This window comes from Saccopteryx leptura, chromosome 13 (assembly GCF_036850995.1).
Source record: "Saccopteryx leptura isolate mSacLep1 chromosome 13, mSacLep1_pri_phased_curated, whole genome shotgun sequence".
NCBI classification, from domain to species: domain Eukaryota; kingdom Metazoa; phylum Chordata; class Mammalia; order Chiroptera; family Emballonuridae; genus Saccopteryx; species Saccopteryx leptura.
The window spans coordinates 5,497,059-5,522,708 of record NC_089515.1 but is presented as its reverse complement, the minus strand read 5'-3'; the positions used below and the strand labels follow the sequence as shown (position 1 = coordinate 5,522,708).

Genomic DNA, 25,650 nt, shown 5'->3' with positions numbered 1-25,650 from the left:
TCAACTGCAGTGAGAAAAGTGTTGCGTAACAGTTGCCTTTTGTAGACCTAGTGCGGCCCGCCGAACGGCTGTGATCTTGCTCTGCGGCCCACATGCTGAGTTGAGTTTGAGACCCCTGCTCTAGATGAAAGTCAGAGGAGCTGGAGAGAAAACGAAAGTTTCTAGGACCCATTTTTGCTGCAGCAACATCCCCGGAATTCCAGGGTGCCAGGCTGACGAGTCCAGAGAATGAAGGAAGCATGGCCACTCGGGGCTTCTGGGACATCCCCCCTCCCGCGTCTCCACGTGTGGAGGAAATGCTCCTCGTAACGGGCCTGCTTTGGACCGGGGGTTCTAGGCACCCAACCCACACAGAGCCCTCCAGCCCGACACAGCCGATGAAGGAGGACCAGGCTGCTGAGGAAACCTGCAGTGCCTGCCCTCGGTTGGCTCATCTCTCGCCACCTCCAAAAGTCACCCTTTTTGCCTGCTCTGCGAAAATGGCCCCGGGAGCTCTGAAAGGTTTCCTGTCACCTGCTGCGTGCGGCGGATGCTCAGCTCTGTTCGTGGAGGGAGCAGCCGAGAGATGGCAGGAGAAGCTGTGGCTTCCTGGAGCGGCTCCCTGGGTGTCCCTGGCCACCTGCTTCCCGCAGCCTGTCCTGCAGCCGGCACAGCGGCAGAGCCTCTGGCCAGCCAGCCCCTTGCCCTTCCCAGAGTACTGACTTCTGGCAGATCACGGAGGTGCCTTTTCACAAGTCCCATCAGCCTGGCAGCAGGGAAACTTCTCTGTCCCCTGCTCAACCGCAACTGTGTCCTCTCCGTCTCAGCCCAGAGGCGGGGGGGGGGGGGGGGTGCGGGGAGAGGGCGTGTTTTCTGGGGGTCACGCTGCTTCTTCTAGCTGCTCTTTCCACCTGCATTCTTTCCAATTCTCTTTCCTTCTCACTGGCCAATCCGCCGTCCCTGCGATCCTCCGTCCTGGTTGATAATGCTACATGGTAAGCTTCCTGGTTCAAGTTTCTGGGCTGTTTCTTGCTCCTGATTAAATTCTAAGGGCGCAGACCAGGGAGCTGAGTAGCCAAGCGGTGATGCAGACTCAGTCCCTCATCACGTGGCTAGATCCCCTTGGCCAGGGGGGGGAGGGGAAAGGACAGGTCAGGTTCTGATGCAATGGGCCCAAAGAGCCCACCCACGGGGGGTGGGGGGCAGGGTGGAAAGGGGAAGGTGTCAGGAGAGGACCCAGAGGCTGGGTTTTTAAACAGTCCCGCCCAGCAGACACATAAACAAAAGGTTTCCCAGAAAAGGGGGTGTGCATGCAGCGGTGAGCGGAGGGACAAAGACAGGGGTGTCACCTGCTAACCCCCCAAACTTCCTTCTCTTCCCAGGGGAGACTCCTCGTGAGGTGTGGGGGCTCCAGGATCCTGAGCCCTGTTCCCTCCAGTTTGTCTGCTCTCTGGGAGACAGCCTTCTCCCTGGGATGGCGGAAGCCCAAGCCGGGTGGGGTAGGAGGCTCCCCGCTGGACCTGGTCGGCATGTCTCAGAGCCGCTCAGTTCATAACACAAAACGCGCAACAGGGAAAGACTGAGTTTTTGTAATAATTGCCTTTATTTCCATTTTTGATAAAAACTAGTTGGTTCTTCACTCCCCAAACACACGTTTATAAAAACCAGACACCTTTAACACTGGAAGAACACACGGCAGGCAGCCTTGGTGCTGGGGGGCCATTGCGAGCAATGCAGCCCCTCTTTGGGGGCACCAGGGAGGGGCTTGCACAGAACACTGAGGGCACCTACATTTATTGTTCGCTGACTCTGCCTTGACGACGTCCGCGGACGCAGATGCTCGCTACCCGGAGAAAGGGCGGGTGCCCCAGGTCACAGGACGCCGGCCACCTGCACCCAACCCCCTGGCACAGCCCCGTGTAGGACCAGAGTCAGCTTCCAGTACAACACGGTGCACGTGTCCAGAGAGATTTTAGACGTATGGTGTGATGACGACCCCCAGCTCGGACTTGTCAGAACCGGCAGGAGCTGGGATTGGTATTTAAAAAGCGATGGATTTGGGTCCAAGACATTTGAAGATGAAAAAATAAAATATAAAATAAAGTAACCCCCAGGGGAGGAACATGTAAGGCCTTTCTGCCAGGGTGGTGGGGGGGGGGGCAGAAGTCGAAGGGAACGTTCAGAAGAAGGGAAGGGATCTGGTGGGGGCGGAGGGTCTGTGACTTGCTCACCCCCCCCCCCCACCGCCCAGTCTGCGAGCTACTTCCTGAAGCATCCTTGTTTCTGCTTGGTTTGGATCAGCACTTCAGGAAGCTAGATTTTCCTTTATGGGAATAAAAAAAGAAAAAAGAAAAGAGAAAGGTAAAAATAAGTGTTTGCCGTCATGAAGATCATGCTAAGTTTAATGGTTTATCCAGCGTGCAAAGCCGCCCGAGGTCCAGGCAGCAGCCAGCAGGGCCACCTGGGGTCAGACGGCGTTCCTCTGAAGAAGCTGGTCCAGTAATTGCTGGGGAAGCAGGAGACAAAGACGTCAGGTTCGGGGTCCTCATTTGGGCAGCGTGCACGCGCCCCACACCGGCCGGTGGCCCAGGCCCATTACCTTTTTGAAGACTTCTGCGCGGAGTCTGTTGCTCTGTAAGATCACCCTTTTCTTCTGTTCTTCTTTTTTCTTCTTGACTTCTGGCAAGTTGTTATAGATTCTGAAAAGGACACAGAAGACGTTACCAGTGGCAGCGGGACAGGCACACCGGGGCGGGCCCGCACCCGTGCCCAAACCTGTCGGCAGGCGCCTCCATTTCCAAGGGAGACACCGCTGCCTACGGACAGACGGATGGACGAGCCTTCCCGAGTTGGGGGTGTGGGGGAGGCACAGAGACCCGGGCGCTCCCCTGACAGTTCCCAGAACAGGGTTGGGGAGGCAGGGCCAGCGCAACACGCAGAGTTCCAGGCCCAGGGCAGAGCTGGGAGAAGCCGTGCCCGCCTTTGGTGGTCGCCTGTCTTGGCTCTCCGCTCTCCGGGATAACTAACAGCTTCCTTCTGAAAACCAGAGATGCCAAACCAGTGGCACTTTGCCCACCCTCAGTGCAAACTTGGGTGGGGCCCCCAGACGCCTTGATGCCCCTCAACCTTTGCCTTCCTGGGACCCGGGAATGGAGCAGCGTGCAGCGGAAGCAGCAGGAGTGACTGTTGGGGCTAACACCCACAAACACGGGAGCGTGCGTGTGTCTGCCTCCTCCCGAGCTGGCCCTACTCCACCACTGTTTCCAAACACGCACCAGCGATACGAGGACGATGTTCTCATCCTGGTGCAAAATTAGGAGCTCCCAAGTGACAAGCAGGGCCCAAGGGACACTTCTTCCCTCCCTCCTGGCACAGCCATTCCATCTTCCGCTAGACTCCAAGGACGAGGCGGACGAGGTCGCAGTAGCCGGGGCTTTGGCATTGCTACACACCTGGCGTGTGCCTAAATCACCCCTTTTCCATTTTCCCCCCCGTCATCTTTGAAAGCCAGACAAAGTTGGTTGAACAGAGTCTAGGGTTCACAGAAGAATGACAAAGCAGAAAAACAACTGGGACCGACAGGACCCGCAGGTGACTGTTTCTTGGTTATTGGGCACTAGGCTAATCACCAACATGACTCTTCTCACTGAACCCTTATAGCAGCGGGCAGAGGCACGGTGTCCTGCTGTTACAGGAGGGGAACCTGGGTCCCTGCAGGGGGGCAGGAGGCTTACGGAAAGGCCCTCAGCTGGGATTCGAACATCAGTCTGTTTGACCTTACACAGCACTGTGCCCCACAACCATGGTGCACAAAGTGGCCTGGACATGCCTGTGCTAAGCACAGGACTGGGCTCACACTGTGGGCATCGCCATGGGGTGAGTGAATCAATGAACACCTGTGGCTGCTTCCAGGAGCTTTTTTTTTTTTTTTTTTTGTATTTTTCTGAAGTGAGAGGCAGGGAGGTAAAGAGACAGACTCCCGCATGCGCCCAACCGGGACCCACCCGGCATGCCCACCAGGGAGCGATGCTCTGCCCATCTGGGGCGTTGCTCTATTGCAACTGGAGCCATTCTAGCACCTGAGGTGGAGGCCATGGAGCCATCCTCAGTACCCGGGCCAACTTTGCTCCAATGGAGCCTTGGCTGCAGGAGGGGAAGAGAGAGATAGAAAGGAGAGGGGGAGGGGTGGAGAAGCAGATGGGTGCTTCTCCTGTGTGCTCTGGCTGGGAATTGAACCTGGGACTGACGCTCTACCACTGAGCCAGCTGGCCAGGACCCACTTCCAGGAGCTTTCTACAAAGGCCTACATGGGATTGTGGGAAAGCTGAGGGTTGCAAAGCCCCATGGTGGAAATCCCTGCATATCCATAGAGACTCATCCCCCTGATAGCGACCATCTCGAATCAGGTGGGGAGTTCAAGGTGAAAATTTGTTCACTTCACCCCTGGGGCTTCTGATGCAGTATGTCCTTAAGAGAACTTCCTAAATGAATTAGGGCACACCCACAGAATAGACCGCTCTGCAGAGAGTTAAAACCCATGAGGACATCATCCACAGCCACATCTCCTGACACAAGGACGACCCTGCAGATGTATTATAATGTGAAAACAAAGCAAGTGACAGAAAGATCAGCTACAGCATGGCCCCACGGGTGGTTAAAAGTTAGATCGCTGCAGGTGTACAGAATAAAAGTTTATTTTCAGGCAGAGAAAGGCCTGGAAGGGTACCCAGGAGGCTGGGGACCAGGGTTGGGGAGCAGGATAAGAGGGGGTTGGTTGGTCATGAGGGACTTGAGCATCATCCCCATTATTTGAACTTTTTAAATGGCCATGTAATTCAGCAACATAACGAATAACAAAGAACGCCAAGGAGAAGAAAGCTTCAGTGTGCTCCTGTGGTGACGGAGGTCTCCAAGCCAGCTGGGGCCAGAGCCCCCCCAGGGCACAGCCCACAGAGCAGAGTGAGCCGGGTCCTGACTCCACCGGAGAGAGGCCACCCCCTCTGGCTGGGGCAGCCGGGGACTTGGGGGCCGTCGCCTCGCTCGTTGGCCCTGTCCGTCCGAGCCTCGGTTCCCACGTCGGTAAGATGATGGGGCGACACGCTCTCGTCCACACAAGTCATTTTGAAATCTACTGTTTTAGTTGGAAGGCCCCAGAATAGCAGCTTTGGGTTTGGGGACTGAGAGGCAAGGATTTGGCTGAATTTCCCCCCTAAATTGAAAGGGAATGTTTTTGGCATGAGGCAGACACAAGTTCGCACTTCTGAAAGAGCGAGTCTCAAAACCCAGCGGCCCTTTAAAAGCCCCTGCGTAGAGCGCCATGAATCAGGTCGTTAATGGGATGGTCTTCCTTTCTCCTCGCTGACACAGGTTTTTTGTTTGTTTGTTTGTTTTTTTACAAAGAGGTTTCCTCCTGATGATCCAAGTTGGCTCGTTATCACGGAAAACAGAATCGCGGTAAAAGCCAAGACTCGGTGCCCGAAGCAGGGAGCGGCACCCTCTTCCCTCTCTGTGGCCGCTCTGAGTACACTAGTTTGCTTCATTATTATAATGCTTCCCAGCGCTAGGTCCTTTATTATACAGGAATGCCACTCTTGCTTGCGTGAACTTGGCCAACATCGCCAGAGCTACCACATTCCGACCGGGAGGCCAGGTCCTCGGAAGAACGGCGGCCTTGTGCGCGTCGGGCTCGGCGAGCATCTGTGGGCATCGGAAGAGCAGGAGCGGAGCAGAACAGGGAGGGCGCGCTGGCAGCGGGCCGCCCAGCCGGCCGGGGCGGGGGGTGCCAGGAAGGCCGTGGCGTTCGGCACCTTCGCTGGCGCCCACGTGCCATTGGCCGTCCCGTTCGGGCTCCTCTGCGCAGGCCCTGCTGCCCTCAGGGCCCCCAGGAGAAGCGGCTTCTCTCCTCCTGAAACCACCCCCGTCGGGCCCGGTAACACACAGCGCCTGTGCAGAGCCGCGCTAAGAACGGGCGACGGTGTCCCTGCTACGAGCCTGGACATCTTTGAGAGACCAATGACTGGATGGGCTCAGTGTCCAAGACCCACCGCTTTCCTGAGGACCTTCCAAGAACGGCATTAACACGCAGGGGTGCAACTTCACAGCCGCGCTGCTTGGAGCTGGCTTTCCGAAGTCACAGCCAACAAGACCTCAGACCTTAGACCCAGACCTAGAAACTGGTCCCCGCAGGACAGCGCGGGGACCCGTGATGCCTCCCCGACCCTCCCAGCCCCACCCCACCCCCAAAATCACCAGGTACCTTCTAGACCGCATATGCATCTCCTTCTCCGGAATGTACCGCTCTTTGGGCTTGAACAAGTTATCTGGGGAAAAAGATGGGGAGAGGATTAATGGGGGTATGGGTGTTCGCACATGGCTGGAGAAACATTACAGCGGACTCAGCACACACTCCGTGCCTGGCCCTTCCTCCAAGCCCCTGCCTGTCGCAAGTGCTGCAGGACAGCGCAGACACGCACCGCCATAACTGACAACCAAGAGGCTGGTCTTGGCCACGGGGACGGGGCACAAGGTCAGCGTCTGATACACTTTATGGACAGTGACCCCTTTGTGTGCTTCCTGTAGAAACAGAGCACCGTAGTTTGCGCGGGGGAGAAGGGCATGCCAGGGGATCTGAAATGTGCCTTTGTGTCCCCCTGTGTGCAGGGTCCTGAGTGTGTGGTCATTCTACCCACAAAAACCTCTGCACACCGGGTTTTGGTGCCTCTGAGGACAAGGAAACCTCCCAGCCAGAGCATTTTAAAGATCAGCTGTTATAACCCTAGCCCTCTATCAGGAACACTCACCATCGCATCCATTCTAATGGAAGGATCACCCCTTTCCGATGTCTGACAATGTGACAGACACCACCACGATAGCAACACCTGTCTGGTGTCCTGTGACTAAGCAAGACTGCACAGTGGCCAGAAACCACCGGGAGTCTGGACTGTGTTCCGACGTTAATATATGCTTCTAATCCCCCTGATGCTTACAGGTGGCATGTTTATAATGGCATGTGTTTTCGGGGGGGAAAATGGTGCACACCCTCCTGTAGGAACTCCGAAGTTCCCGTGAGGCTCTCAGCCCAATGAATCAGCCCAGAGCCTGGCGTGCAAACCTGCTCCTGGGTGCCCACTGCGTGCGGCGTCTCCGAGCAGCGGTCTCAGTGTCGGGCACACCCAGAGCACCAGCGGGCGGGCAGCTCGGCATCCTTGCTCGGCAGGTATCCCAGAGTCCAAGTGGGCTCCCTGGGATCCCCAGCGAGGACCCCGCTGAGTTTCTACTCATTGTCCCCACATGGGCGGGTCCCCATCACTAAGCACCCCAGTGGGGCTACTGAAGACTTCTCGGGCGGGAGTGAGACCATGCAGACTTTTCCAGGAATGTGCGAGACGGTGGACTAGAGACAGGGACGCGGAGAATGCCCTTCCCTTCCGAAGGGGACGTGTCCCACAGCTGCTGAGACACGATGAGGAAACAGCCGTGGCTGAGCTTGTATTCTCCGCAGTTATTTCAGCACAAAGACAGAGCGTGGCACCGTTCTGAGCTCAAGGACAGGGTTCAAAGGAGAAACAAGAGCAGAAAGGATCAGAAGGACTTTGCCAGCGAAGGGAAAACGTCCCCAGTGTTTGAAGGGCATCGGGGCCACGAGAGCAAGGGTCAGTCAGAATCAGCACAAGACTGCGTCCTGCTGAGACGCACCCTTCCGAAGGTCCCCCCTCAGCTGTCGCTCTAGACAGACGGGCCAGGCCAGGCCCCACAGGGCCTCAGGAAAACCCCAGTGACACTCCCTAAGACGTGAATGTCACCTTAAGGCAGTCAGGGTCTTGGGCAAGCAAATCCGTGAAGCTTAAGAGTCCCACCCCAGGCAGGGAGAAAGAACACCCTGCAAGGTGCAGACTCAGGTCTGGACTGGCCTTCCTCACTCAGGGGCCTCTCAAGCTTAGGGTGAGGCCAGACGGACAGACGGATGGTGCCCCCAAGGGAACAAAAATGTCACAACAGGGCATGCGTGATACTTTGATACTCTCGAGTCAACTGTATGTGCAGTCTACTCTTTGAAGTTAGTTTGGCGGGTAATTTTATTTTTTAGCTTGTTTTTTTTCCTTCAGGGCACCTGAAACCCCAATGAAGCTTCGGTTTTACTGCCAAGAGGAAACCAAAGCAAGCGTGACCCCTTCAGCATTCCCGCCACCGCCTTGCTTTCTGAGCCCTCTCTGCCTCTGTGACCGAGTGGAAGTTTAAAATCTGAGCTCCCCCCCCCCTCCCCTCCGCAGCCTGTTAGGTGTAAACCCAGCAGGTCTGTATCTAAAAGAGGGCTTCCTCAGCGGGGGGGCCACCCCACACCTCGGGTAAGCATCTACACACTGGCCGTTGTTGACCTTGGATTCTCCTAACAGCACCAAGCCCGTCTAACAAATAGCGGGGGTCTTGCTGGCCAGAGAAAAGAGAGAGGGAAAAGGGGGAAGTTGTGTGAAATCAAACAAGTGTGTTCCTCAGGGCTCCCCACCTCCCGAGAGCGCTTTGGGAGGGGACATGGCGAGGCAGAGGGAGGGGCCAGCGTTCCTCTCTGTAGTAGCCGTGAGGTAATAACTCATATTGGACCTCAGCTGACCTTCATCCCCAACCCGGGGACATGCTCCCGCTTTACTCTATTTCAGGGTGGAGGAAATGGAAGTTCAAAGGGCCAAGTGTTTCCTGCTGGGGTTCACACGGTGGGGGGTGGGGGGGATGGCAGTGCTGGGTTTCAGCTCAAATCAGTCCAGCCTCGTCCACACATGCCCTTAACCTCCCAACATGGCCAGCCACTCACGGCTGCAGAATCCGTATTTGGGGATCCCCGACAAAGGACCAAACCAAGATTCATTTCTCTCATTCCGCTTTCTCCTTCCTCCTCTCTGTGATGAGCAAGGTCTCTGTCCCCAGGAGAAGCACACAAAAGAAAAAACACAGATACCATCCTGCCACCAGGAGACTTCATCTGTGTTGGGCAGATAAAATATATTATGCTCACTTTGTTAAAGATGGTGCTGCCCACGTGGAAGCCCATCGCCCAGGTGATAATATTAGTTGCCCTTCCTGCTTGGGATAGGAGTGATTATGTTAATATGTGTTGGGGGAGGGCTTTCATGCCGAAAGATTTTAAAAGGAAGAAAGATCACGTTGTTCCTGGGGGAAGAGTGATTACGTTCTAGGAGGAAAGAGCAGAAAGGAGAGCAGAGAAAGGCCACGTGGAGGAGAGGAGAGGCAGCCAAGATGGCATTGTGCTGAAAGAGAAGCCAGTTTGTGCAGAGAGAAGGAGATGGGGAACAGAGGTGAATAAGGCTGGTGAGCTACAAACCTTTGATTCTAGGAAACTCGGATAAATCAGTGGTTTTGGGAGCCCTGAATGGAGAGGGAAGTGTTTTCCCACTGTGTGTATTTCTTGCCCGCCGGGTGCAAGCTAGGCTTAAAGCTGATGGCCCACCAGTTCTTGGCTCCATTGTTTCATTACCATCTGTCCAAATCAAATGTGAACCTGCATGGGCCAGGTGGCTGTGATGGTGGTCATGGCTACTGGCTTTACATTTAGCATAGTCTGTGACAGGATTTGATACAGATCAGTATGAAGCCACCACGACCTTTGAGTGGTGGAGTAGAGGACTGGCTGCTGTTATGGTTCCCTATGGCTCTCCTTTTGGGGACCATAGGCTGGCTGACGTTTACAGCCATGTGTGAGGAAATGAGAGCTCTGTGGAAGAGGCTGCCTGGGACCTGCAAACCGAGCAGTGGAAGGAGCTGGAGCAAATGTGGGAGAAACAGATGCTGACCCTGGAGCTGGAGGAAGCGCTGGAGGAGGAGGCCGACCAGGTTTGCGAGATTCGCCTGGAAATGGAGCAGCTGCTGGAGAAAAAAATCACAGGTTGCCCTGGATGTTGTGGGGAGCCAGCAGCGGCAGGAGGCCGGGGCTGGGGCTGCGGCTGGGGCTGCAAGGTCTGCGGAGCAGAAGGTGGCGGCAGCCAGGGCTCAAGCCTGGTAACGGGAGCTGGTGTTTTCAGTTCCTCTTTGGAGGATGAGGAGAATCAGGCTGGAGTTGCAATCTGCAGTCTCCAGAAGATAAGAGCCCAGCAGCAAGGAGTACCTGCTATGTCCCTGGTAGGTCTGCGATTTGGGGACATAGGGTGAATGCCATCATGCTCTCCAGAGCAGAGATGGAAATGCTGACTGCCATTGCCACGTGCTCCTCTTTGAGACAGTGTAAGACCTGCCAGGATGGCAGGGATGAGGGGGGTGACTGAGGCTCCATGTGCGTGGACTGATTTCCTGGACTATGGCCGGAGTGGGCATTGGCTCCTTTGTTGGATGGACTTACGGATTTTGGACAATGTGAAATACCCTGATGGGGGTGGGGGGCGGCTTGGCTGGAAGCACTCCCCTGCCCCGGGAAGCTTTTCCCATGGCTAGAAATAAGGCCAAGGACATTTTGCATTTTTGCAAAGTGCTCAGAGACTGGTGAAATGTACCTTTGTAATTGTTGAAACTGTATAATTTGTCATGTTGTTGTAATTTGTGTAATATGCCTAATTTCCTTGCACAGGGATGCCAGTGGTGTAGACTGTGGGTAGTAAAGTGAGCATAGGGGTGAATTGTTGGGCAGATAAAATATATTATGCTCACTTTGTTAAAGATGGCGCTGCCCATGTGGAAGCCCATCGCCCAGGTGATAATATTAGTTGCCCTTCCTGCTTAGGATGGGTGTGATTATGTTAATATGTGTTGAAGGAGGGCTTTCGCACCAAAAGGTTTTAAAAGGAAGAGAGATCACGTTGTTCCGGGGGAAGAGGAATTACGTTCTAGGAGGAGCCCATGCTGGAGGAGAGCAGAGAAAGGCCACGTGGAGGAGAGGAGAGGCAGCCAAGATGGCGGAGTGCTGAAGGAGAAGCCAGTTTGTGCAGAGTTTGTGCAGAGAGAAGGAGATGGGAAACAGAGGTGAATAAGGCTGGTGAGCTACAAACCTTTGATTCTAGAAAACTCGAATTAGTCAGTGGCTTTTGGAGCCCTGAATAGAAAGGGAAGTGTCTTCCCACTGTGTATATTGCTTGCCCGCAGGGTGCAAGCTAGGATTAAAGCTGATGGCCCACCAGTTCTTGGCTCCATTGTTTCATTACCTTCTGTTCGAATCTAATGTGAACCTGCATGGGCCAGGCAGCTGTGATGGTGGCCATGGCTACTGGATTTAAAATCTGTTAAGGCAGGAGCCGGATAATTAACAAAGCAGCTACAAAGTATCAGACAAGAGCGCTGTGCACTGAGGACAGTGGAACACTTAGCCCAGCCCTATAGTAAAGGAAGCCTGAAGCGGTCAGGAAGGCCCCTGGGGGGAGGCACTTAAACCACAGGGGAATGACCACAAGGACCAGCTGAGGAAGGATCTGGGAGGAGGCTTCCCCCTGGGCCACCCTTCCTCCTAGCCCTCCTCCTGCCAACCCTTGGGGACACCTCTTTCTTGTTCAAAATTCAGCTCAGCTATGTCCTGACCCTTCCCAGGCGGACTGACCACTCACCCTCTGGCTGTGCAGACGTTGGTCCTGGCACCCAAAGGCCTTGCTTACCTGGCTCTCACCTGGGCTCTGAGCCCTTAGTCTTCGTTACCTTCCTGTCCCCGCGGCGGGGCACCAAAGAGATAAAAGTCTTAACAGTGATCAGAATGAACGTCACTCACGCCCCAGCCACCCCCTGTCCCAGAGGGACAAGTCCTTTTCAAATTCGCCTTTTAGCTCCCCGGGTCTCCTGGCTTTTCTCTCCTCCGCTCCCCCCCCCCCTTTTCATGGAGGCCCTAGGATGGTGATGCTGCTCTGAAGTTGAGGACGGACCTCTGTGCAGGAGCTGAGTCCTCTGTGAGGACAGCGGTTCACGCACGCTTCTGCGCGCGACCTGTGCGAAGCGCGTCACGGGGATGGGGGCAGAGTCAAGGTGACCCCCAGGCTCGGGGCGTGAGTGACGTTCATTCTGATCACTGTTAAGACTGTTATCTCTTTGGTGCCCCGCCGCGGGGACAGGAAGGTAACTAAGACTAAGGGCTCAGAGCCCAGGTGAGAGCCAGGTAAGCAAGGCCTTTGGGTGCCAGGACCAACGTCTGCACAGCCAGAGGGTGAGTGGTCAGTCCGCCTGGGAAGGGTCAGGACATAGCTGAGCTGAATTTTGAACAAGAAAGAGGTGTCCCCAAGGGTTGGCAGGAGGAGGGCTAGGAGGAAGGGTGGCCCAGGGGGAAGCCTCCTCCCAGATCCTTCCTCAGCTGGTCCTTGTGGTCATTCCCCTGTGGTTTAAGTGCCTCCCCCCAGGGGCCTTCCTGACCGCTTCAGGCTTCCTTTACTATAGGGCTGGGCTAAGTGTTCCACTGTCCTCAGTGCACAGCGCTCTTGTCTGATACTTTGTAGCTGCTTTGTTAATTATCCGGCTCCTGCCTTAACAGATTTTAAATCCAGTAGCCATGGCCACCATCACAGCTGCCTGGCCCATGCAGGTTCACATTAGATTCGAACAGAAGGTAATGAAACAATGGAGCCAAGAACTGGTGGGCCATCAGCTTTAATCCTAGCTTGCACCCTGCGGGCAAGCAATATACACAGTGGGAAGACACTTCCCTTTCTATTCAGGGCTCCAAAAGCCACTGACTAATTCGAGTTTTCTAGAATCAAAGGTTTGTAGCTCACCAGCCTTATTCACCTCTGTTTCCCATCTCCTTCTCTGCACAAACTCTGCACAAACTGGCTTCTCCTTCAGCATTCCGCCATCTTGGCTGCCTCTCCTCTCCTCCACGTGGCCTTTCTCTGCTCTCCTCCAGCATGGGCTCCTCCTAGAACGTGGGCAGATAAGGTTCAGGATTACAGCGGCTTCAGCTATTTCAGCTAAAGGAACCAGACCCCCAACTCAAACACATGTATGACAAGCATCTTGGGAGAGAAATGGAGTCTTCAGGCAATGCCTGCTTCCATTCTATCCTACTTGCACCCGAGAGGCCTGCCCATTCCCTCAGGGGCTCCTGTATGATTATAGACTTGGTTCACACAGTGAAACCAACACCATGCCCCCTGCCCAGAGGTGCCCAGGGCCCTCAGGCCTCCCTTCCTGGCATGGCTAGACCAAGGGGCAGCGGGTCAGGAGAGTAAGTCCTCCCTCCTGCCGCCCCAGATTTCTGTGAGCAGTGGCGGAATGGAACTCCAGTGGAGGTTTCTTTAACCAGGCGTGGGTAGGTATTCCTACAAGCAAAGATTCTCGAGCAACGTTTCCAAAGTGGGCTCTCGGGAATTAGATAAAAGCACTCCCAGCTCAAAAGAAATAAGTAAGTAAGTAAATAAGGTTAAACAAATGCAAGCAGCCTGCAGGTGCAGGACTATCAGCGCCTTTAACATACATTAGCCGTTGCAAACCTCCTAGGCAAGGCAGCAAGCAAAAGACTTCTCAATGAACATGGGGCTGCATGTGTCTTTGCGTATCAATGTTTCTGAGTTTTGGGGGTATATACCCAGTAGAGGGACTGCTGGGTCATAAGGTAGTTCTATTTTCAGTTTTTTGAGGAACCACCATACTTTCTTCCATAATGGTTGTACTACTTTACATTTCCGCCAACAGTGAATGAGGGTTCCTTTTTCTCCACAGCCTCTCCAACATTTGCTATTACCTGTCTTGTTAATAATAGCTAATCTAACAGGTGTGAGGTGGTATCTCATTGCAGTTTTGATTTGCATTTCTCTAATAACTAATGAAGATGAACATCTTTTCATATATCTGTTGGCCATTTGTATTTCTTTCTGAGAGAAGTGTCTGTTCATGTCCTCTTCCCATTTTTTTATTGGATTGTTTGTTTGTTTGTTGGACATGGAAACAACCAAAAAGCCCCTCAGTAGAAGACTGGATAAAGAAGATGTGGCACATATACACTATGGAATACTACTCAGCCATAAGAAATGATGACATCAGATCATTTACAACAAAATGGTGGGATCTTGATAACATTATACGAAGTGAAATAAGTAAATCAGAAAAAACCAAGAACTGTATTATTCCATATGTAGATGGGACATAAAAACGAGGCTAAGAGACATTGATAAGAGTGTGGTGGTTACGGGAGGGGGGAGGAGGGAGAGGAAAAGGGGGAAGGGGAGGGGCACAAAGAAAACTAGATAGAAGGTGACGGAGGACAATCTGACTTTGGGTGATGGGTATGCAACATAATTGATTGACAAGATAACCTGGACATGTATCTTTAAACATATGTACCCTGATTTATTGATGTCACCCTAGTAAAATTAATTTAAAAAAAAAAGACTTCTCAAACGAATCTGATGGGATAGGCCATTCTCAGCCATGCATTTCAGACAGTTCTAGGCTGGAGGACACTGAGGAGAAAAGTGACAACCACAGACTAAGTGCTCACATTAGTCCTCAGTTTTCAGAGACATTTGTGGCTATAGGAAATATATATATATGAAGAAAATCTAATCTGTGCCTTCTGCACATTATCTCAAGAGCGTGCAGATGTGTCTTAAATGGCAGATTCAATTTACTCATTTAAAGGGACTTGAATAACCACGGCTCAAACCACGCCCTTCACCATCCAACAGCAACGTCCAACCAGAGTCTGAAAGACGGACTAGGACTTGGAGCGGTGCTGCTCGGTCCAGTGCCAGGGTTCTGCAGCTTTTTGTTTTGTTTTGTTTTGCTTATTTAAGAAGCACAAAATAACGGCGATCTGCAGATGCTGAGTAAACTGTCACTCTTGTTCGTTCGTTCGCTGCCAAATCAGTTCACCCCCTTAGTGTCACCGCCAGGTTTACACCGAAAGTGCGCCCCAGGAGCAGAGGGAAACCACTCAGGAAGGCAAACCGAGGCAACGAGGGAAAAGAATCTTTGAGAAAGTCAGGTTTTTCCCCTTACTATTCTGCAACTCTCTGCGTTCACCTTAGGTGAATTTAATTGGAAAGAACCTGTCCATGAAGGCCCTGGCCGGTTGGCTCAGTGGTAGAGCGTCGACCTGGCGTGCAGAAGTCCCGGGTTTGATTCCCGGCCAGGGCACACAGGAGAGGCGCCCATCTGCTTCTCCACCCCTCCCCCTCTCTGTCTCTCTCTTTCCCTCCCGCAGCAAGGCTCCATTGGAGCAAAGATGGCCCGGGCGCTGGGGATGGCTCCTTGGCCTCTGCCCCAGGCGCTAGAGTGGCTCTGGTTGCAACAGAGCAACGCCCCGGAGGGGCAGAGCATCGCCCCCTGGTGGGCAGAGCATCGCCCCCTGTTGGGCGTGCCAGGTAGATCCCGGTCAGGCGCATGCAGGAGTCTGTCTGTCTCTCCCTGTTTCCAGCTTCAGAAAAATACAAAATAATAATAATAATAAGAAGAAGAACCTGTCCATGAAGGTTTACTTCTAATCAACGGACAGACATCGATCTGTTCCCCTCCCTGTCACACGTACACAGCACCAGGATTCTTTAGAAAAACATAAGACCTTTCTCATCAGTCTGGGCAGGACAGTAATAATAAGAACGTCCATGTAAACGTCTCAGAATCAGGGAAACGACCTTTCAGCGGAATCAAGCTTTTTGCTTTCCCGGCAGGACCAAGGGAGCAACCATTTACGGTGATCGGATAAGCACATTTTTAAAACACCTTTGCAAGTTCACATTGGGAGAACGACCCCCAAGTATTATTATTGAAATGGTTTGTGGAGACGCAGGCCTGAGACCCCATCAGGTGGTGTGGTAGGAGAGAGGCGGCCCCCGCTCGGGGCGCGGTGGCGGGCACAGCTCCCTGCTGTTACTGCGGTGACTGCCCCGCCATCTCAGAGCTGCTGGGTGGCTCCTCCTCCGGCCAGACGCTCCGGGAATGCAAAATCACTTGAATGCTTGCTTCAGCCGAGGGAGAGAGAGCCTGTTCGTGAAGGCAGCCCTGCTGCGGAGGAATGCAGCAAGTGCCTTCCGGAGAATTCTGTTCCTCTCTTGGCCCGTGCTGTGAGTGGCGCACTGGTGTGGTTCACCTTGGAAGTGTGGGGAATGCGATTCAGATCAATCCCATCTGCTTGGCTCCCTGCAGCAGGGCTTACCAGAGTGACGTGGTGCGCTGTGCACCCACCCCCATGTGACTGTGATCCAAAATGAAGAAGGCAGGAAGCCTGGGGCTCTGGAAGGATACAGGAGCCAGGAGTCCTCACATGGGAGAGATGGGATGGGAGTAGTCAGGGAGGGCTTCATGGAAGAAGGGATGCTCCTGATGGGTTTTCTACACATTCACAGGTTCAGGGGACAACCTGGAAGAGCCATGAGTGGGACCTCGACAAGCAGAGGGGAAATGACCAGGGACAGAAGCAAGCCACCCTGGGCTGGGAGCACGGCCAGGCCTCCCGACCTGCCGCAGCATGGAGGACAGGTCCCAACGGTGACATGCAATGAGCAAAGTGCCCCGCTGAGCAGGGACACTCACCTCATGGCCCAGGTCTGGCAATACAGGAATCAGGGGAACGCCCCGCGGGGGTCAGGAGATGAAGAAAGAGGTTGGACTTGAGACAGGCCAGTGCAATAAGGCAGACCGGGAGAGGGACAGATGAGGCTTCTCACAAGGGGCTTGGGGACCCTGATTGCGACTGTTCCTTGAGGTGAGGAAGGACAGCAAATGAGACCAACTAGGAAGGGGAGGTGGGCAGAGTCAGGCGAAAGGGGTCTGGGCTACAGGATGGGGGAGAAATCCAGGGAGCCTCAGAAGCTGGGCTCCCAGCCCAGCGGGGATGGGGAGGGCCAGGCTAGGGGACTGCTGTCAGAACAGGGTAAAGACACAGGCTGGACCACGCTGGACAGTGAGGGCTGGCCCTGACGGAGCGCCGACCACCTGTGGGCACCGTGCCTGATGCTCCCAGGGGCTCTCAGTCCCCCTTGTCCGAGGCTCACCCTGCAGGGTGCAAGCAACGACCTATTTCAAAACACTCTAACCCCCAGGCTATAGTCGGCCTTCGAACAAGACCACCCCCGGAACCCCCGAAGCCGCACGGAGATGATGCCCCGGCAACTCTAGTGACTCAGGAGGTGGATGGAGCTCTGATGCGCGGAGGAGAGAGAGGCCCTTGGACCGGAGACCGGGCCTCAGACGGCGAGCAGAGAGTGCCTCCTGCCTTCTGCCTCCTGCTCCTCGGCTCAGGCTTCGCCGCAGCTCGGCGGTCACCACGTTCCGCTGCCCCAACCACCCGAGGGCCTCTGGCCTCTGTCCCACTGTGCCCTCCAGCGCCCTGCCCCGACTGACCGTCACCATGTCTTGCCGGCAGCTACGCATGCAACCCTGCCTCAGCTGTGGACCTCAGAACGAGGCAAACTCGGAGGCAGCACATAAATGCGTCGTGGCCTCCTTGGGCTCATCTTTGTCCCCCGTCTCCCCCTCTGCGCTCCACACCCCCATTTTACTATCCAGCTGAGCTGAGCACCCCAGTGACTTCTCCCTCCTGGGTTCCCACATCTCCACCCCGCAACTCAATTCATCTTGTGGAGGCTCCTGTCATCCTAACGCAGTCCGGGGTCTCCTCCACCAGGAGCCTTCCACGTCTCCTAGGTAAGAACACGTCCTCCGCCCGTGGGTTTCCATGGCAACCCAGGAACACTCCTTCCTGGACGTTTAGCAAATGCCAAGGTCATTCATTGCCTCTTTGCCTGCACGTTCTCCCCACGATTTGGGGAGGTCTGCGGAACCAGGGACTGTGCATGGCACACAGTGGGTCCTCGAGAAAAGTTTGCTAAGAGACAGATGAAGAAGTTCCAGGTGGCTCTGCTGGAATCGTGCAGAGGTGGATGACCCGGGTGGCTCCAGGGTGAGCAGAGAGAGAGAGACTTCCGTGTTAATTAGCTTTGGGGATTCCAGTTGCTGAGGCCGAGACAGTACAGAGAGGCTGCGCTGTAGGCAGGACTTTGTCGGGCTGCCTCCTGGTCTGTAAGTACCTACTATGCACACAAGTCCCCTCGTCGCTCCCCGAGGAACCCAGCTAACACATATGTGGGCAGGAACACGTGTGTCACTGCCCCTGAGCCTTACAGACTGCTCTGGCCCTTGTCCTGACTGTCCCTGCACATCAGATGCTGGCTGTCCCAGCAGTCCCCATCCCAACGGGCGTCTGTCGGCTGCCGAGCTCCCACCCGAAACACTCAGGTCTGTTCTGGATCTAGACCGCGGTGTGCGTCCCAAGCGAGAGAGTCCTCTTCCTAACAGCCGTCTTGACGCTATAGCCGGAGCTCATTCGCGCATGTGATTTATGGACGAATTCAGCATGTAAGGAAAACATCTGCATTTCGCTTTTATCACCCTGCCAGCAGACAGGCTGAGGACAAGATGTGTGCTCCAGACTCGCTGAAGGGGGCCTTACGCACTGCCTCTCGCCCGCCTGAGCTCACACATGGCTCCGGGCTCAGGGCGCGTCTGACTTGACCGACCTAACAAGCAGACAGAGGGCAAAGCTCTCATCGATGTGTAACGACACGTCAATGCTGCAGGGACCGGCAGAGTGGCCGTAGACCCGTGCGCCCAAGTCCCATCCACGGCATGCGGGTTGCTGGGGCTGTATTGGGATTTGGGGAATAAAAACCTGCCTCCGTTGTTTAAAATGATTGCCTAGGTCTGACCAACATTTTATTGTTCCTAGTTTTAAGATTTTCATGGAAAGGAACGTGGACTTGTGAGGGTGTCTGCTTTGGGCAAAACACCACAGGCTGACGCAGTGGATAGAACCGTATCTCCTCCCAACCTAAGATAAGGTTCAAGCCCCCTGTGCATGTGACGACTGTGACTTTATTGGGGCGTGAAGTCTTTGCAGATGTACTCAGGCCACACTGGACTGGGGTGGACCCGAGCCCAATGACTGGTGTCCTTAGAAGAGGAGGAAGTTTGGACACAGAGACACAGACACAAGGGAGAGGCCGCAGGAGGTGGAGCCTGGGCTGTGGTGACGCATCTATGAGCCAAGGGACACCAAGGACTGCGGAAGCCACCAGAACCCACCAGAACCCAGCAGAACCCGGAGGATCGATTCTCCCCTGAGGCCCTGGAAGGAACCAATCCTATGGACCCCTGGAATTTGGACGTCTGGCCTCTAGACTCAGAGAGGAGACCAGGGGTCCCCAAACTTTTTAAATAGGGGGCCAGTTCACTGCCCCTCAGACCGTTGGAGGGCCAGACTATAAAAAAAAACTATGAACAAATCTCTATGCACACTGCACATACCTTATTTTAAAGTAAAAAAACAAAAAACAGGAACAAATACAATATTTAAAATAAAGAACAAGTATCAACAAATTGACCAGTATTTCAATGGGAACTATGGGCTTGCTTTTGGCTAATGAGATGGTCAATGTCCGGTTCCATATTTGTCACTGCTAGATGTAACAAGTGATATGACGCGCTTCCAGAGCCGTGTCAGCGTGTCAGCATCACCGGAAGTAGTACTGTACGTGAGCAACTCCTCTATCTGACCACCAGTGAAAGAGGTGCCCCTTCTGGAAGTGAAGTGCGGCGGGGCCGGATAAATGGCCTCAGGGGGCTGCATGCGGCCTGCGGGCCAGAGTTTGGGGACGTTTCTGGAGGAGACGTTTCTGTTGTCTCAGCCAGCTGACCGTGGTCATTTACTACAGCGGCCCAGGAAGCAAACACGGAGGACCAAGGCAGCATCCCTCAGGTACTGGGGAGGACAGTATTCCGGGCCATTCATTTGTAGCCTGCGCTGCTGCACAGCTCAGGGGTCACTGGCCCAGGGAACGGGGACCCCAGCACTGCTACTGACAAAGGTCCTCACATAGAAGTCCCTAAACGTTCCTGGGTCTCCACTGTTCCCTACACATCAGGGATCAGATGGAAAAGGAAACCCCATCAGAACCCCTCTTTTTGTGCATCCATGAATCTACTGAGCCCTAAAGTGCTACTGTTTTCTACGCGTTGACAACATAGTTGTTACCCTGACCATCTGTCTCGTCAAAGCTGTCCCAGCCTGCTGCACTCCCCAGGGCGAGCCTGGCAGATCAGGACCTGGGGACGCCCACGTGCGGCTGACGTGTGTCATAGCGACCCGAGAGGTCAGCACCTGAGCCCGGATTGCTCTCTGCCAAGCCAGAGACTCAACAGCCCCCGGAGAACACAGCCGGACCCGGACAGAGCCTTTCCTTATCTGCTGGTTGGCCAAAAATGCTGCTGAGAGTGACATTTGCAAGTGAAGGGCTCTTTGGCACATTCCTTTTGTTGACATCCTTTCCTTAGCATGCTGGGAGTGTCACCGGGAAGGAGCAATGGTATTTCTCAACCCTTTGCCATGAGAACGATGCACCCGAGTCCACACTGGCCAGGGTCTTAGACAATTTCCCCGACAGTGCTCCGGGGGACGAGGGACAAGGGACAGCAGCCTGCCGTGAGCCGGGGAGGTTAACAGGAATGCTATTACAACACCCTCTGTCCTGTGTCCCCCCCCTGGGCCCTCCTGCTAGATCTATGTAATGTTTGCTAAGCTGCATTTTATCACATAAGGCTATTTCCCAGAGGACTTTGCTTTGGATTTATACCCATGATGTCACCTCCCAGGGGACAGAACATTTTCCCGGGGGCCTCCGAGTTTTCAGGCCCAAGCTGCAGGCCGTCAGGATGCACTGCAAGGCCCGGCCCTGCCCTCATCTCTCCCTGTTATTCTGGCTGGTTTCTCTGTCTGTTTATAAGCTCCATGAAGCGAGGACTGAGGCTGGTCCCGCTCACAGGGCTACCCCAGCTCCCGGCAAGGCGCCTGGCCCAGAGATGTTCCCGATGGCCCCTTCTCCGGGGAGTGGCGGAGAGCCAGCCTCACTGGGAACCGGAGCGGCACCGGCTGACCGCACCTGGAGAGCTGGCCCTCGGTCCGTCTCGGAGCTCCCAGCAGGAAGGAGCGGGCTCTCCGGATGACGAATGTTGATGCAGACAGGCTGGAGTCAACCCCTCGCCCTGAGCTCTGCTGTGTAATCTACAAAGGGCAAAGGCGGCCTCCTGCAAATATCTCTCAGGAGCCAAGAATCTGAACTTGCTTACCCTGGCTGCTATGGTTCTATGGATTCTTTCCTCGCTCTCAAGGTACACTGTGTCCCCAGTTATTTCTGCTGAATTCGCTGCCCATACAGAATCTCCTGAAAGGAGCTGGCTCCCAGGGCCAGCTCTGTGATACTGCGTCTAGGTACTTGGAGCCACCACGGGTCCCCGTGCATATCAGTGGCCAATCGGGACCGTCCCCTGGGGTGCAGGGCCCAGCGCCAAGGGTCCCCCAGCCTCCCTGCCCTCCCCAGCCATCGAACTCACCACTAAGCGGGTGGGGCACAGTGAACTGCTTCTTGCTGGCGCGGACGGGCAGGGGGCCCTGCCTGGACCCCGGGCTCTCCTTCCGCTGGGCTCGCCGCTGCTGAATCATGTGCTCCAGCTTCCGCAGACGCTCTTGCGAGCGAGAGATGAACTGAGGCTTCCGGGCTTCCAGGGCCTCCTGATGGGAGCCAAGGAAACATTTCACTTTAGAGGGAAGGGACCCAGAGCCTGACCAGGTGGTGGCGCAGTGGATAGAGTGTCAGACTGAGACACGTCAGACCCAGGTTCGAAACCCCGAGGTTGCTGGCTTGAGTGTGGGCTCATCCGGCTTGAGTGTAGGATCATAGACATGATCCCAAGGTCGCTGGCTTGAGCACAAAAGTCACTGGCTTGAGCCCAAGGGTCACTGGCTTGAAGCCCAAGGGTCACCGGCTTGAAGCCCAAGGTTGCTGGCTTGAGCAAGGGGTCACTCGGTCTGCTGTAGATCACTCCCCCCCCCCCAATTAAGGTATATATGAGAAAGTAATCAATGAACAACTAAGGTGCCACAACAAAGAATTGATGCTTCTCATCTCCCTCCCTTCCTGTCTGTCTGTTCCTGTCTATCCCTCTCTCTGTCTCTCTCTCGCTAAAAAAAGAAAAGAAGGGAACCAGAGAGAGTGACGTCCATCTGATTGGGTCAGGAAGCTGGTCACAAATACAACACTCAGGGACCGCACGCCACCGTGCACACACATGTCACCATCGTCCTCCACCAGCCCTGGAAGGCCTGCCACAGAGCTGCAGACGACGTGCCCCAGCAGCCAGGGCTCGCCAGCACCCGGGCCCCACTGCAGCACGGCGGACTGGGACCGACCTCGAGGTCACGAGAGCAGAGGCAGACGTCGGCCCGTGCCTCCCCCCACTCGGTCCACCACCAAGGGGAGTCAGGTCCCCAGCAGCCTCTGGAGCGCAAGTGAGGTCATGTGACCAAGGACTCCCAGGAGAGGTCCCCCTGCGCGGGACTCGGGTCTAGGCAACGCAGAAGGCCTTACCTGCAGGGTCAAGGGGGCGCTGGCCGGTGTCTGCTGGCGCTGGAAATAGTCTTCCTGCGGGTCGGGGCTCTCTGGTTCCCCGCAGGGCGCTGGCGGGGGCGGCGCTGGCTTAGGCTCAGGCTCAGACATGGCCGAGGTCTTGCTCTTGCTGCATTCCTTTATCTTGACAACCAAGTCACAGCACGTGTAATCGCCTAGGAGAGGAGATGCGGGGTCCCACTTAGAGGGCGCCCAGTGGTTCTTGCCTGGCTCCTCAACACCATTAGACACAGAAGGCGATTTTGAAAATGGAAACGCCGGTGGGTTATTAATGGGCCTTGTTAAGATGCTGATATCATGGTTCATCACAGCCCACCCCCCACCAGCCGCGCTGGTCACAGAGAGGGATGTGTGCGGGCCGCCAGACCCCACGGCCGGCTAATGATGCCGGGGAGGTTCTCCCTTGGCTTCTGAGATTCAAAGACCTTTGCTCACAGTGCCACGGAGCTATTCTTTCCCATGCTTCACACTGAGTGCGTCCTGCACAATGATTCCCATTAGGCTGTTTGGGAACAGGGTATTATTAGTTTGTCTTACGTTTGCTACATTAATGATGTCAGACAGAGGGGTGGTGTTCAATTATTCATCCCTTCCCTTCATTTACCAGAGACTGACCCCTGGCTTTCCACGGGTAATTGGAATGCCCTGTGTCAGCGCAGGAGGCGGTCACGTCCTGGGGCCACGGTGACATTCCTTTGTGAGCAAGGTCAGGGGGTGAGTTGGTTCAACAGCCCTCCAGCAGGGCCGCCTCTGGGTGTGTGAAGGGTGTGCTCCCACTATGCACTGTCACTCACTGACCTGCTCCTCCACCAGAAACGCCAGAAACACAATGTCCTTCCAGTCTCTCCGAGGCCCCTCTTCCTGTCTGCGTCCCCTCCCCGCCCCCACCGCACGTCCCAACAGCCTCAGCAAACCTCCCCGGTTCTGAAACTCAACTCAACAACAAGGACCCCGGCCCGGCCTGCGCGCTCCTGTCTGTCTGCACAGGCCGCTCTGATGCCTCCACCCGGGGGCCTCCTCCCTCCAGGCCGGGCCCAGGCTCTCAGGAAGCTGTCCCCCTCTTCCCGAGGCTCCATGCCCACTGCCGCTCTGTCCCACCGTGGAACACACTGCACACGTTCAGCACATCTGGGATGTTTCAACCCACAAGCCTGTGACTCCTTTGAGGGCTGGACCGTGTCGTATTCACCCTCCACAGTGCCAGCCCCGGCGCCCAGGGAGTTCCTCCTGTTGGAAGTGGGGAGGGGGTCATTTGGAGGCTCATGTAGTCCCAGGGTGCCCCTCCACGGTGCCGTGAATGTCTTACCTGAACCCCCTGCCGTGATTTCCACCCTTCATGCCCTGAAAGAGTGGACCCTCTCTGGTCTGGTCCAGTCGTCCTATCTCCGCTCAGGACCCATCCACTTCCCCTGCTGCCTACAAGCCCCACAAGCTGACCCAGCTCTCTGTGGCTTGTTCACAGCGGAGGGGCCACGTCCAACTATCACATTGATTCCGCACCAACAAAACACTGCTTAGAGGCTCTCAAGTGATTCCCCTTCCTTCTCCTGAACATCTGCTCCTGCTCTTTCGGGAGGACTTCCCCGTCGCTCCTCGGCCCAGTCCTGCTTCGGCCGCTGGCCCGGATATCCGACCCCCAGCCCCCTCCAGCTAGACTTAATTACCCCTCCGCACACTGTCTCCATTTCCTGTTGTGAGCCTTTATTCTAGCTCACCCTCTACACGGGGAACCCATGGTCTCCTTCCCCTTCCCCACCCCACCCTCACCAGATCCAGCAACCCAAGGGCAGTCCTAACTGGCCCATCTTCCTGGGTGCTCACAACAAAGCTTTGTCCACTGTGTCGAAAGTCTCCCCTGCTGTGGCCCCTCCTCCCCAGGGACATGATCGACACCATCTCTGGCTGGGTCCCAGCCCCCCCGGCCTGTCTCTCTCCTATTCGTCCTCCGCATTGTCTAGGAGACAGTCACCTTCAAGGTCCGGGTGACTTGAACTCCCTTAGTGGGTTTATGAGGCCCTTCCAACTTGACCCCTGATCATGCTAGGCCCCTGATTTTAGAGAGAGAGGAAGGAAGGGAGAGCAGGAGAGGGGGTGGGAGAGAAGGGGGGAGGAAAGGGGGAGAGAGAGAAGGGGAAGAGTAAGGGAGGAAGGGAGAGAGAGAGGTAGGGAGGGAGGGAGGGAGGGAGAGAGGGAGGGAGGGAGGGAGGGAGGGAAGGAAGGAGGGAGGGAGGAACATCGATTTGTTGTTCCACTTATTCCTGCATTCACTGGTTGACTACTGTATGTGCCGTGACGAGGGAGCAGACCCTAACCTTGGTGTATCCAGACGACACTCTAACCAACCAAAACTACCTGGCCAGGGCGTCTGATCAGCTTTTAAGTTCCAGCTCAAAATCATTTCCTTGGGGAAGATGTCTCTGTCCAGAGCCTCCTCGGAGCATCTGGGGTCATTCTCAGCTTCCTGGACAGTTAGGACCCCAGTGTCTCTGGCACTGGAGGGCAGGGGAGCCGAGCATGGTGCCTGGCACACAGTCGGTGTCTAAGAAGCGTCTCTTGAATATATTACTGACCCAAGAGCTAGGGATTCACTGGGTTCCAAGTGAAGTCATTCTCGTCGATGACCATGAACAGGTGAGCTCTTACAACCCCAAACTCTTCAACCTGACATTGCTCTCTGTCCTTATCCACAGCTCTTCAGGGGAATCTTTAGTATAACAGAAAAGCTACTGCCTGACCTGTGGTGGCGCAGTGGATAAAGCCTTGACCTGGAATGCTGAGGTCACCGGTTTGAAACCCTGGGCTTGCCTGGTCAAGGCACATATGGGAGTTGATGCTTCCTGCTCCTCCCCACTTTCTCTCTCTCTCTCTCTCTCTCTCTCTCTCTCTCTCTCTTCTCTGAAATAAATAAATAAAATAAAAGTAAAAATAAAAGAAAAATAAAAGCTACTGCATACTGGGCACAGTCCTTTTTCCACTTTCTTCTCGTGTTCTTTAGAGCAATGACAGCCGGGTTTCAATTCTCAGTTCCCTCCCCGGTGAGAGGCCGGCCCAGGGCGCCACCTTGCGGGCACTGTGAGGGGCAGTGCCCATGCTTGCTCAGTGCTGGGCACACGAGGGGCCGACAGCTCTTAGCCAACATTCTGGTCATCGTCTATAGAGAATCACGGTCAGCCTCGTGGACCTGCTGCCTTCTGAGCAGCCCCTCAGCACTTCAAACCTTCCCCAGCTAAGCCCCAGAGCCGGCTGGGCACCTGTGAGCGGCCCTCTCAGCCTCAGGTGCCACTGGCTGTGCCCACGGCAG

The 25,650-nt window shown here is 55.1% G+C and overlaps 1 protein-coding gene across 1 annotated transcript in view; it reads right to left on the bottom strand.

The window, feature by feature from the left end:
• Nucleotides 1–1,559: 1,559 nt before the first annotated feature.
• C13H10orf90 (chromosome 13 C10orf90 homolog) overlaps nt 1,560–25,650 on the bottom strand; it is a 174,478-nt gene continuing 150,387 nt past the window's right edge. Inside the window, exons 5-9 of the mRNA XM_066354881.1 lie at nt 22,311–22,504; nt 21,277–21,454; nt 6,236–6,299; nt 2,579–2,678; nt 1,560–2,485 (exon numbers count right to left, since the gene is read on the bottom strand). Coding sequence (XP_066210978.1) covers nt 2,447–2,485; nt 2,579–2,678; nt 6,236–6,299; nt 21,277–21,454; nt 22,311–22,504 — 575 coding nt within the window. The 3' untranslated portion in view covers nt 1,560–2,446. The remainder of the gene's footprint in view (nt 2,486–2,578; nt 2,679–6,235; nt 6,300–21,276; nt 21,455–22,310; nt 22,505–25,650) is intronic.